Source organism: Chamaea fasciata, unplaced genomic scaffold, assembly GCF_029207755.1.
Source record: "Chamaea fasciata isolate MVZ Bird 193981 ecotype frontalis unplaced genomic scaffold, bChaFas1.0.hap1 SCAF_24, whole genome shotgun sequence".
In the NCBI taxonomy this organism is placed as follows: Eukaryota; Metazoa; Chordata; class Aves; order Passeriformes; family Sylviidae; genus Chamaea; species Chamaea fasciata.
In genome coordinates, this window is record NW_027094109.1 from 2,726,725 (window position 1) to 2,739,812 (window position 13,088).

Below are 13,088 nucleotides of genomic sequence, written 5' to 3' on the forward strand. Positions count from 1 at the left end.
GGGGCTGGATGCAGCACGGGTGGGATCAGTGGTCAGGGAACTCGGCATCAGCACCCTGCTGCTTGTTTATTCCTGGTACTTGTTTGTGAGGCTGTTTTGTCCCCACTGATGGCTTTGTTGGCATTTTCAGCCCGGCTCATTTTTGTGCTCGCTGGCAGAATCCTCGTGGCGTTGCTTTCCCTCCTCCAATTTGTCTTTGAGTTCTGTCCCTGCAGCCAGGTGGGCTGTTGGCTGCACCTGTGGGGCCCTTTGGCTGCATGAGCTCAACCCTCAGGCTGTGGAAATGTTTGGGAATACCAGTCCGGGGAAGAATGACCAGTCCCTAATGGACCAACTTGATAGAAGAGGGTGGATAACAAAACCCAGGAGTTTTGGCTGTGGGAGATGTTGATAGATCTGGAAGGGGCAGCGCCAGCCTGTGTCCCTTTGCACCCATCACACGTCATTTATCGGGGAGTGCAGGGCGAGGGATGAGCAGGTGGGTTGGGACAGGTGGGGAGGATGGAGATTCACAGCTCTCACCTTTGCTCAGTGCGTGTAACTCTCTTAAAATGCCCAAATTTGTGGTCATTTTGAGGTGACCTCAGAGGCTGCAGGGAGCTGAGGGTCTGGTGCAGCGTGAGGAGCTGCATCTCCCTACAAACCATCCCTGCCTGCCCCAGGATGATGTAGCAGTGGTGAGTTAGACAGAGTTCCCATCTCCCAGAGGAGAAACCCCGAGGCTCGGGACTCTGGGTTTATTGGGAAAGAAGCAGCAGAGAGAGGCAGCAGGATCCAGAGCAGTATCATCTCTACCTTGTGCTGGCACGCAGCAGTTTTATCATCTTCCTGGAGAAGTCCTTGCTGTCTGAGCAGGAGTGGAACAAGGATTAAGGATCTTGAGAGAGAAAATTACCTCATCTGTGCATAATTGTTTTTAGATCATCTTTTTGGAGGCAAGCGCTGCCTTCCGGCACCCCAAGGACCTCTCCCTCCCTTCCTTCCCTGGCACATCATGGGCTGAGAGGGAAAGTGAGAGCTTCCAGCGAGGTAGAGGAGGCATCCCAGGGCTTTGCACTTTGCCAGGAGCAGAGTGGGCAGAGGGGAGGCTGTGGGCTCGGCAGTGGCTTTGCTCTCCACCTGTGCCTGGAGCGTGGCTTCCTGCCCAAAGCCAAAGGCTTTCCGCTCGGCTGCCCGTGTGTGGGAGAGGAGGCTTCCCATCCCTGTGCTGGGGAGAGGAGCTGCTGGAGGAGGGGAGGAGGAGCAGATGGAGGGGCTGGAAGAGCATCAGGTCGCTGTGACGAGCCTCGGCCATGGGGACCCCAACCGGAGCTTGTGTGAGGAGGAGCGGGAGGAGCGGGAGGAGCAGGAGGAGAAGGAGGAGAACAGCTCTTGGAAGCAGCTCAGGAAGGAGCAGAACTGCCAATCCCTAAATAGCCCAGCGCATCCAGAGGTCAAAGCACCTCTTTCCCAGGAGCTGCTGCTGTGCTCTATTATATATATATATGTGTTGGCTCAGGAGCTTTAAGAGGCAGGGAAGAATATAAAGTAACAGCTTGAAGCTTGCTGATCCCAGGGACAGGGAAGCGTGTCTGGGTGATAAGGAGAGATTGTGCCCAGGTGCTGTGAAGGGCGAAAGCACTTATTTCACTGCTGCCTCATGCGTTACCTGAGCCCCGCTGCTTTTCAAAAGCACTTAAATGCCCATATGATAGAGGGAATGCTTGGATTGCACACTGTCTGGCTCCATTATTATCCAAGGATCTCCAAGCTGATGCATTTCATAAAGAAATGTGGCGTGGAGGAGGAGAGAGGAAATATATATTTTTAGTTCAGCCTGCTTACAGTTCCTCAAGGTAACGTCTGCAGAGGGGGCTGGTTAAGAAATTCAAGTCACATCTGGTTTCTCATCACCCAGCCCTGGACACCCCTGTGTTTGTGTAGAACCACCACAGGAGCCTATTTCATGGTACCAGAGCCAAACACCAAATAACCACTTCATTTTATTCGTGCCCCATAGGTCTGAGCTACCAGCAGAGCTGAGATTTGGAGTTCAATAGACTAAACCCATCCTCTGGGAAGAAATCTCCAGTTTAATTCAACTTCTGCAACTAAACTCTTAGACCTTTTACTCAAGTTGTAATGCAGCTGAGAGCAAGAGCCAAGTTCTTGGTGTTCAGCCCATACTGAATCTATTGCTTTTTTTAATGTAGATCATAAAAATCTGCTCACATTTAATTTATTATTATCGTCATATCATTATGGAACAGTAGTGAAATTGTTTCATTTTTTGGCTGTTTTTCACACCAGAGAGGGAGGGTGGAGCAGGAGTTGGGTACTGGCAAATCAGGGGTCTCCTGTGCCGCAGACAACACATCTCACCTTGGGCACATCTCCTCTGTCACCCCGAGCCCCCAGAAGTTGTGTGTTGAGGCTGGTTGGGTTATTTTGGCTTCTCCTGTAATCTCTGGGGCCAAAGAGGTTCCAAAAAGAAGCTGAATGAGACGAGACAACTTGTCTCCAGGTGGGTGCCTGTGTCTTCCCTGGCACCAGTAATGGACACAGGAATAGAAGTCTCCCACCACAGAATCATTGAGGTTGGAAAAGCCTCTAAGATCAGTCCAACCATTCCCTTTTACTGCCAGGCCCTCTGCTAACCCATGTCCCCAAGTGCCACATCTGTGTGGCTTTTAGATGCTTCCAGTGACTCCAGCACTGCCCTGGGCAGCCTGTGGCAGGCTTTCGCCACCCTTTCAGAGAAGAAATATCCCCTAATATTCAATCTAAACCTTCCCTGGTGCAACTTGAGGCCATCTCCTCTTGTCCTATCATTTGTCACCTTGAAGAAAAGGTGAATCCCCACCCAAAGGAGGCTAAAGGACCCCCAAGAAGGGGGCAGCTCACCCAGAGACAGGACACACTCCCTAAAGTGCCCAGGACATGTCCACGTGCCACAGATATGCCCATCCTTGCCATCACCTCTCCTCTTAGTGCAATCTGGCACGTGGAGCCCATTAAGTCCTTTACATTCCTTGAAGTCATCCCGAGTAGGATGTCCTGGAAGCTGCTGGGCTCTGTCTGGGTGCCTCTGAGGTTAATTTGCATCCCAGTCACTGCACAGGTAATGAAGTAGTTCAGGGAAGAATATAAACAGTGGATCTTAGGCTGAGTGGTTTTACACAGGGACATTATGCTCTGGAGCCAGCATCCAGCAAAGTGTGGCTAAATCCCTATGGCTCCGTAATCCCAAAATTTCTCCCAGAGAAGCAGGGGTTTAGCTGGCTGTGGGGGCTGCAGGTTTCTGCTCTTTAGAGAAGGTCTTGATGCTTATCTGGAGATGATTGGTGGCAGTGGGAGGATTCAAACCTGGCTTGGGGACGGGGGGTTACAGGGCTGGCAGAAGCCTTTGGGAGAAGCAAGACTGATCCCAGCTGATGTTGACAGGAAAATAATCTCCTTCAGGATCAAAATAATTTCTAGGTTTGCACTGTGGTGTCTCTGGGGGGAACTCAGGTGCTTATTGAGGCTGAATATAGAGGATTTCTACCTCCAAAGCATCCCTGGATAAGTGAAGTGCTCAGCTGGGGTGAGTGCACAAGTGAGGGAGGTGCAGGTGATGGGTACAGAAGGAAAAGCTGACAGAGGGGACAAATGATCCGATGTTCAAGGTTTCACTTTAGAGGTGTGTGTCAGAGCTGGCTTCCTCCAAAGATAAATTTTCCTCGCTCCTTTGTGAAGCAGCACAAGCTTTCCCAGCACCACTTTGCATTTCTTTGTGTGGCTGCAGGGATGAAGGTCTGTGGAGAGAATGACAGGTGATGGATTTGGGCAGGAAGTGACAACCTGCACCCCCCAAAAAAAGTGTGGACTCGAGATGGAGGTTTGGGCACAGCTCTGTTTGTCTGGGAGTTAGCAAAAGAATACATTGGGATGGAGGAGTGCAAGGCTGGTACTGGGTGGCTCTGACCTCCCTGCATCTGCAAACTCTGTGAAGCTCTTGGGCAAATCTCTGGAGCTGCTGGTTTAGATGGATATCGGTGCCCTGAGCACCGCAGGGAAAGTGCTGACCTTGTCCTCTTTGGACACTGAAAGCACTTGGTCTCTGAAAGTACTGCTGACAGCAAAGCTAAAAATAGTGCCAGGAGGACCAGGAGGGCTGGGAGGGAGGGAGGGAGAGCACCCAGGAGCAGCTCACTGATGGGTCACCTCTCTGCCTCTCCCCAGGTGCTCCGTGGACAACAGGGTGACCCGAGTGGCCTGGCTGAACCGCAGCAGCATCCTCTATGCCGGCAATGACAAGTGGTGCTTGGACCCTCGGGTGGTGCTCCTGGCCAACACCAAAACCCAGTACAGCATCCAGATCCAGGATGTGGATGTGTACGATGAGGGCCCCTACACCTGCTCCGTGCAGACAGACAATCACCCCAAGACATCGCGTGTCCATCTCATCGTGCAAGGTAAGAAGAGGGGACTTTGTTGAGGAGTTGGGTTTGGGACTTTTCTTCCTGTTCCTTTTGCCCTGGTGTCGTCTCCTCCCATTGTTCCTGTGTTGAGCACGTGACACTGCTTGGTGCAGCAGTGGAGGCTGATCCACAAGCTTGGATCCTCGCAAGCTGGGTAATGAATTTCACAGAATCAGGGAACTTGCTGAGTTGGAAGGGACCCACAAGGATCAGGGAGTCCAACTCCTGGCCCTACACAGCAGCATCCCCAAGAGTCACACCACGGGTCCGAGGGTATTCTCCAAATGCGTCTTGAACTCTGTCAGGCTTGGTTTTATCCAACTTTGCTGACATAATCTCAGGCTCTGATACAGGCAGCTCTGCCTCCTGACAGTCACTGGCAAATCCACAGTGCTGTTTGTTGTTGTTGTTGTTTTTTGATTTTTTTTTGTTTTCCAAGCTGGAGGCAGTGCTTGAAGTAAAACTTGTGTTGGGGGAAAAGAGAGAGCCGGCAGATTTGTGTGCTTTGTGGGGGTGTGTGTATGCCTAGCAACAATATGTGTTTGTGTGTTGAAATTCCCTACTTCTGGAGGAGGAAGAGGAGGAGAAAGACCAGCACAGGGTGCTGGAGCATTTTTGGTGGCTAAGTGGGTGCCTACATGTGCTCTTCAGCAAATGTGTGAGCACACATGACTTCTCCAGAGGGGACAGACAGGTGTGGCCACATGTGATGGTGAACATTCATGGAAAGTAGATCCTGTGTCTGTGACAGGACAAGGGGTAGCCTCGTGGAGAGACACACGGAACCTGACGAGCTCTTAGCCTGGGGGAAGATTAATGGAAAATTTCTAATCCCTTGCTAGCAACTGTTTTTGGTATTTTTTTTTTTCCTGCTGCTTCTTCTGTGATTTGGCCGGGAGCCCTCTTAACATGACACACCAGCCTGAGTATTGGAATCTCGTCTCGGGCTAATTTTCGAATGCTGATGGGTGTATTGATTTGGAAACAAGCTGGGTTAAAAAGGCATTGGTCTTGTACACAGAGTCGGGTTGAGCTAATCCACCGTCGATATTCCAGGCCTGAGCACTATTGACAGCCTAATGAATAGAAGTGGGGAAAAAACCCAGACTCAGGGCCTTTATTTTCCCTCTTCCCTCCCTTTTCATTTTCCTTTTCCTCTTCAAGCAATCAAGCTGACTAACCAGAGCCGGACTTTCTCCATCTCCATTAAGCGCGGAGGGGAAGCGGATGCATTGCCAGCCCCGGGTCTGGCTGTTTATCTTGCAATCTCTTATTACCTGCCTGAGTTTCTTAAGCCAAAGTCGATCACCAGCAAGTTCTGAAGTCGCTATCAGATGCTGGGGTGATGCAGGACAATTTCTATCTGTTCTCTTCTGATTCCCCATTTCCTGACCTAAATTTCCTGTATCACCAGACATCCAGGCCCATCCCTCCCGTGTCTCGCTGTATCATTAGGAAGAGATATTTGGGTACTGCAGGAAAAGGTCAGAGCTTAACTCCTTGCAGCAGTTAAGCACGGGATGATTCAGTGATGGGCTCTGTCCTGTAATGTGCTGAAGATCCTCGTGCTGCAGGCAGAAATTCCAGCTCTGGAGAGCGAGCCCCCTAATTTGAAGAGCTGTTCTTTGGCTCACCCAGCCCTTTCTCAGAGCAGGACATGAAAGTGAATTATCGTGTCCAATTAAAGGGAAACCTGCCTTAATGACCTCCATGAAAATTGGACTGGGGTGCCAGGATTAACTCTCCTGCCTTGGAAAATGGGCCCTATAAATATGTATTCTGGAATAATCCTGTCCAAAATGACATTCAGCTTGTGGGAAGTGGGGCTTATTCCCCCTCCTAGGAAAGCAGGGTGGCTCAGCACCAGATTTCAGGGATGTGCCAAGTTCAGCACATGGCCCTGGGACGTTTTGCCCCTTCCTGCAGCCTGATAGGAAAGGAGAGGTGATGCGAGGAGGTGGGAAACAGATTTAGCCAGGAAGAGGGAGGTGTGCAGGTTGCTCTAAGCAGGTCCTGAGTTTTCCCTTGCTGCACCAGGGAAGGGCCTGGGGGCACGGCTCTGGAGGCAGGAGCACTCCAGCCTCTCAGGATGCAATTAAATCGTGCCCGGGGGCAGGCTGTGCTCTCCAAAGGGACTGGCTGCCGGGGGGCAAGGAGCTCTTCCCCTTCCGGCCAGGATTGCAGCAGCCTGCTGCTCCCCCAGGCAAGCAGGATGGGTGCATATCAGCCAGGCTCAGACACTCTGAGCCCGTTCCTGCATCCTCCTCCTCCCCAGGTCCGGGGGATATCGATGGGAAACAGCTATGGAGGGAGACATCTGTGGTTGTGGCCAAGGGCTGCTGGAGGGAAGCAGAGCTATGGGAGGGGGGAGAGCAAAAAACAGGAGAGGGACGGGGGTGGGAGAAGGATATTCCTTCAGGGTACGAGGGTCAGGAATGATCCCCAAGGGGAGAATCAGGTGGAAACACCCGGAACTGAGGACACCCACACTGCAGCAAGGGGTGAGCTGCACATTTATTTCTGGGTTGGCTCCATTGGATGGCCGAGATCCCAAAATAGGTGGGGAGAAGGCACCTCAAGAGCTAATTTATCCCGTCCCCCTGCAACCAGGCAGAGACCTCGCTGCCAAGCACATGTGAAAGCTATTCTTGAAAATCTTTAACAAAGCAGGTTCTTCAGTCTCCCCAGACAATCTATTCTACTGCTTTGCTACCTTTTTAATTAGAAAATGTATAGCTAATATCTAACTTAAACCTTCTTTGTTGCAAATGAAGTGGAGTTTTTTCTCAGCCTATTCCCAGTGGATGTGGGGAACAATTGATCAGTGTCCTCTGTAATAACCTTTTGCTTTTGGGAAGGTTGTTATCCTGGTGCCCCTTAGCTGCCTCCTTTCTGAAACCATCCAAGCGCTGTTTTTCCCACATTTGCTCATTGGCCAGGCTTTCAGAAACACTTGTCAGTCTTGAAATCCTGATACAAAAGGGAGAAGGTGATTGCTGCTGATCCAGGAATAGCAGGTCGGTGCCTCTGTGCTAATGTGGGACAAACGAGCTCAGGAATGAGACAACAGACCCTTGGCACCGAATGCACCAAAGTTCAGACCTGCTATTTTGGGGACTGCTCTAAACGGGGTCAGGCTGGTGGTGCCAAGCTGAGGTCAGCCAACAACGGGGCTGCCAAGGGGACAAGGAGGTTCTTAGCACCTGGATCTCTCCTGGAAAAATGAACTCGGGTTACAGACAGAGCTAAAATGAGCAGCTCGGGGAGCATCCCTGTCATCTGCAGGGTCTGGAAGGTGCTCCCACTCCTTCAGAATTCGTTCCTTCTTAGGAGGAGTTGCCACCAGACCAGACAAAGCACCAAAAAGCAGCACTGCCTGTGTTTGCAGGAATCTGCCTTGGATCTTGAGGAGAGCGAGATGGTTTTGGGAGTAAATCCCATAGAAACAAAATCCAAGAAAGCCGCACTTGCAATAGGCAAGCTGTGAACTTGGAGCGGGGCAGAAACCCGGAATGAGAAAGAGGATTTAGGTCCCACTGACCTCCGAGGAGTGATGCTTTTCCTTCCTCTCCTCTCCTCTCCTCTCCTGTGTCCCACCCTGGTTTCCTTAGCGAGTCCTACTTCTTGCAGCAGCATCTCAGGCACAGCCTCCCCCTTCTCCCTGCTCCCCGCAGGACATTTCAGCTATTTAAGCCACTCTCCGGGTTCCTGGGTTTAAAGGAGAAAGGGGAGGTGGGAGGAGAAGGACGATATCTGAAAAGCTGTTATTTGTATTGATAATAAGCCGTCTCCAATGCGTGCCTGCAAAACACTCCCACTGCCTTGTAAGATGCATTAAGGGAAGTTGGCCTTATCTCAGTGCGGGGAAATGGACTTGGGGAAGGAGGCACGGAGCCTGCCGGAGTTTAATCTCACTTAGGCACACGAATTTGCATGATAGAAAATGGTGGAATTTTAGTGCTTAAAAAGAAAGAAAGAAGGAAGAAAAAAAAAATAAAAAGGCAAAAGCAGGCAACTGGGGGATATTAGCGCTTTCCCCGCTTCTTTATCACTTTCCCTGGCCCTATCTGGCTCTTGCTGTTGTCACTGGAGCAACTAATCACCCCTCCCCTTTTGTTTGGTGTAAATGAGTTTTCCCCACTCCTTCCCGAGCCCAGGTTAATCTTCAAATCCCTGCCTTTGTCTGGGAGTTAATTACCTGCTCGGCGGAGTCGGGGGGCTGCGGACACAGGTGGCAGGGGCTGGCAGGGGGCAGAGGTGGCAGTGCCGGTGGCATCTGTCCCCGCATGGGGAGCAGCACGGCCGAGGTCTGTGCCGGCGAGATAAAGGCACCGGTGGGGCTGCGGTGCCCGGGCCGGCTTTGTTTCAACCGCCAAACTCTGCCCAATTCATTTTCCTTTGATGCCACGGGTCCCTTCCACTCGTGGGACAGCAAGGAGAACTTTTTGCGGCTGTTTCGCTGCCTGGGAAATGCCTTTGCTGGGAGGAAGGCTCGGTCCCTGTAGTCATCATCATCTCACCTGTGGGGCTGAGCCTGTGCCACCAATGCCGCTGGTTCTGGGGGCAAGGAGGGAAAAGGGATTTGCCCACCAGTGGCAGAAGATGTGAGGAAACTGGGCGCGTTTGAGGCCATGGGCTGGAATTTCACACCGGGCAAGATACTCCCCCTGCTTCTGGCACGGATTTACTGGTGTGTCCACACATTTCACCCCGTGGGAGCAGCTATTCCTCCTAGAAGCAAAAGCAGGTTTAGATAATAACTCCTAAAAGACACAGGGGAACTGGGAGAGCCTCCCCAAAGCGGTGGAGGGGAGGAAACCAGCGGCACGAAATGGAAATCGTCCCTCACTTCGCCTGCGCTCTCGGCTCCTTTGACTGATGTGTTCCTTCCCCGTCTCTCTTTTGTTGCTAATCACCGTCCCTCTGTCAAGGCATCTTTGCCTTTTGTATCAGGGCAGCTGTGGAGGACTGAAGGTCTCCCACACGCTCTCACGCACTGGCCTAGTTTTTTGGCTCTTTATCCTCGTTTTGCTCTGCCCTCGGGGAGCATCTCTGCAGGTCCCACATCCATTACTGCCCCTGGATCTCTCCATCTCCAGCACACCCTCGGGTCCCAGCCCTCGCTTCTCTGGGATGCGCTTGTCCACGTTCCCCCGTGGAGTGGCCTCGTAGCCGGCCAGGCTCCCTCCAGCCTCCCCAAAGTCACTTGACCTCTTTGCAAATCAGTTTAACATCTGTGAGGCAGAGATAATAATTGTCACCTACTTCACAGGGGGGTTGATGAGGATTAATTCATTAATGTCGACAGAGGTCTTTGAAGATGGAACGCGCTATCTGAGAGCTAAACGTTATTATTAATTAGCAATTATATCGTGGGGTGGGAGCAGGGAGGGAAAAGAGACTCCAGGGTCTGTACTGTGGAAGAGTTTGCTCTGGGCTCACATTCTGCCCTTGCTGCAGCTTCAGGCTGCCCCAGTTTCATGTCCGTGCTGCTGCTGGAGGGAACCAGGCACGCCGCATCCCACTGGGGGTGTGACCCACCGTGCCGCTCCTCCTACCTGGGGCTTGTGGATGAGCCCGCTGATGTAAAGAGTGGGAGGGATGGGGAGGTGAGCAGTGCTCGGGTGAGTTAACATTGTTAGGAGGGCAACTTGGCAATAGGGAGGTTGGGATGAAGGGAAGGCACAGAATCCCAGAGTGGTTTGGATAGGAAGGGGCTTTAAAGACCCCACTTTAAAGTTCCACCTCCTGCCATGGGCAGGGACACTTCCCACTATCCCAGGTTGCTCCAAGCCCTGTCCAACCTGGCCTTGGACACTGCCAGGGATCCAGGGGCAGTCACAGCTTTTCTGGGCACCCTGTGCCAGGGACTCACCACCCTCACTGTAAAAAATGTCTTCTTTAAATCTACACCACATCGACCTTTTCCAAATTCAAACCATTCCCTCATGGCGTCCTCTGGGCTTGCCTGGCACCCCAGCGATGAAGCAGGCCAGGCACCGCCAGAGTCATGGGAGGATGTATCCTGTTCCCGAGGAGAAATAACTGGCAGGAGACTGGAGCAGAGGAGAAGGAAAATCCAGTGATTCACAGGACACACAGACTGGTTCAATTTCCTTCCTGTTTTTCTTTCTTTCGTACACCCAGGCTGTGGCTGATTCCTGTTTGTCTCCCCGGTGAAGTGGTAGTGCTGTAGTCCTGTGTGTCACTGGGGTCCCTCAGGGCAGTCAGAGTTCTTTGTGGTCCCCTCCAGATGTCCTGTGCCTCGGTGCTGGGGGCATTCCCACCTCTCCGCTATTTCCATCCTCCCCGGCTCAGCTGTGTGCGCTTTTGTGGCAACGAGGAGAGCTGAGCGGAACTCTGTCTGCTACTCCCTCAGAGCTGCCGAGGTCACCCTCAGATCACCCCTCTTCTAGAAAACAAGAGTCTGCTCCTCTTTGAGCCTTTCTGAGCACGCGAGCTGCCGGCAGCCCGGTTCACCCAACCTCTCCAAAGGCTTTCATGGAGGGGTCACCCGCCTCACCCAGAGCCATTCAAGAGTGACTCTGCTAATCCCTTCTGCGGAGCGGGTGAAGCCGGGAGGCCAGCAGCTCTCCAGGCAGGGAGGACTGGAGCTGTGTGTGGCTCTCCAGATGCGCAGCAACTCCCCTTTCCTTTCCGCATGGATTTACAGGGTGGCACAGCAGCACCCAGGGTGCGCGCCGGGCACCTCGCGCTGCCGCCTGCGGTTTCCAGAGGAGCGCTGTGATAACGCCGGTGGGGGTTTAATGAGGTCACTGCAGTTTAATGTTACTGCAGTAATCTCTTTTGTTTTACTACATTAAAATATTTGTGGTGGAACGGTTGGACCACTGTAATGTGATATCGCTACCTTAATGTTATTGTTGCCATGGCAACACTAATGGCAGCTCAATAACATTATTGCAATTTAATCTTACGACAATAAAATTAAGGGTAGAACAGTGAGACCTCGGCTCCGTAATGTTACTACAGTAACAGCATTGTTATCGTAACCGCGGGAGCGGAGTCAGCCCGCTGTAGTGTAACATCGGTACCGGCGCTTTGTTGTTACTACAGGAACAAAATCACAGCAGGGGATGAATGGGAGGAGACGTCATCCCGTGTGCCGGTGCTACTGCTACCCTGGGGCTGTCAGCATGGGGAGGTCATGCTGTAATCCCATCACTTATTCATCTAATTCTTCAATTGTGGTGTTTTTATCGGGGTCTGTCCTCTTCTCCCTCTGTTGCTGGGGCTCTTTGGAGCAGGTCTGTTGTTTTAGAGGCAGTAACTCTGCAGGGAAGGATTTAAAGCACTGCCTCCATCTAGTTCCAGATCCTTCTGGCTGGCGTTTTATAGCATGTGGCTGTTATGGAGTGATAACGTTTTATATTTATATGTCATCTTTCAATGTGAAGGATCCCGGCACAAGCTACAAATTACTGCCGTGCTGCAGGGCCAGGCAGACAACCCAGCACACGCAGCGTGCCAGAGGAGGGGTTTCATTCAAGGGCACTGATTCCTGTGCAAGGGAGAGTCTCCTTTGCCTAGAGGATTTATCCAGAGCCCCCAGAATTTGTGAGGTGGGGCACAAATCTTGGTGCACCCTAAGCCATGTACCCCAAGAAGCACCTGCCATCGCTGGCGTGGGTATGGGCTAAATTCCTCCTTTCCCGGCTGGCAGCGTTGTATCAGGGCTGGAAGGGCAGTGGGGGGATAAGGCGCAGGTGACATCTCTGTGCCATGCAGGGGCTCGCTGCAGTTTTCTCCAGCCTCCAGGGGAGGGAGGCAGAGCTGCTGGTCTGTCTCGAGCATCGCAGAGCTTCCCTCATCCTCCCCAGGCCCAGCGCTGCTGGGGATCCACACTTGCCGTGCCCAGGGATGTGTGCTTTTGGCCGAGGGGTGTGCCCAGGGGTTTATGCTTGTCATGCCCAGGGATGCACTCCTTCTGTGTCTGGTGATTCATTATTATTTTGCCTGGGTACGAGCTCTTGCTGTGCTCAGGGATGTGCACTTTGTGCCAGGAGATGCAGGTTTGTTGTGCCCAGGGAGGCACTCTTGATGTGCCCAGGGATGCAGGTTTGCCATGGTCAGGGATGCACGCTTGTCATGCCCGTACCTGCACTCCTGCCATGCTCAGGGATGCAGGTTTGCCATTCCCAGGGATGCACTCCTGCCATGCCCAGGATGTGTGCTTGCCGTGCTTAGGGGTGCACATTTGCTGTGCCACCACACCTGCTAGCCCTGCTTAGTGCCCCAATTGCCCACTTGCCCACCTGAACTACGCACACCACCTCCTCTCCTGCTCACCAGGCAGGAATTCTCCCTCTGCTTTGAGCCCTTGTGCCCCCTCCCAGCTTGTCAGATCTCCATCCCCAGGCAGCTCTTTGGCACCAGAATCTGGGGGTGTTGCTGCCCACTTGCGTTCCTCCAGCCCAGCCCCAGTCTGAGGCTGCTCAGTGCAGCAGCTGCTCAGCTCCCCTCGTGCCTCAGCATTTGATCTCTCTCCATGAGTATTTGGATTCTGACCACCGCAGTAATTCCTTGTTTGTCCTTTAATAAAAGACCCGTGAGCTCCCCTTGACACCGGAGCTGGAATCACTGGGACCTGGGGCGTCCTGTGTGCCAGCTCTTTGTGGCAATCTG

The 13,088-nt window shown here is 52.5% G+C and overlaps 1 protein-coding gene across 7 annotated transcripts in view; it reads left to right on the plus strand.

The window, feature by feature from the left end:
* Positions 1–13,088, plus strand: part of LOC136300898 (protein CEPU-1) — a 356,401-nt gene that overhangs the window by 302,621 nt on the left and 40,692 nt on the right. For all 7 annotated transcript variants that reach the window (XM_066203605.1, XM_066203606.1, XM_066203609.1 and 4 more), the window contains one exon: positions 4,204–4,436. In XM_066203605.1, the coding sequence (XP_066059702.1) occupies positions 4,204–4,436 (233 nt within the window). The remainder of the gene's footprint in view (positions 1–4,203; positions 4,437–13,088) is intronic.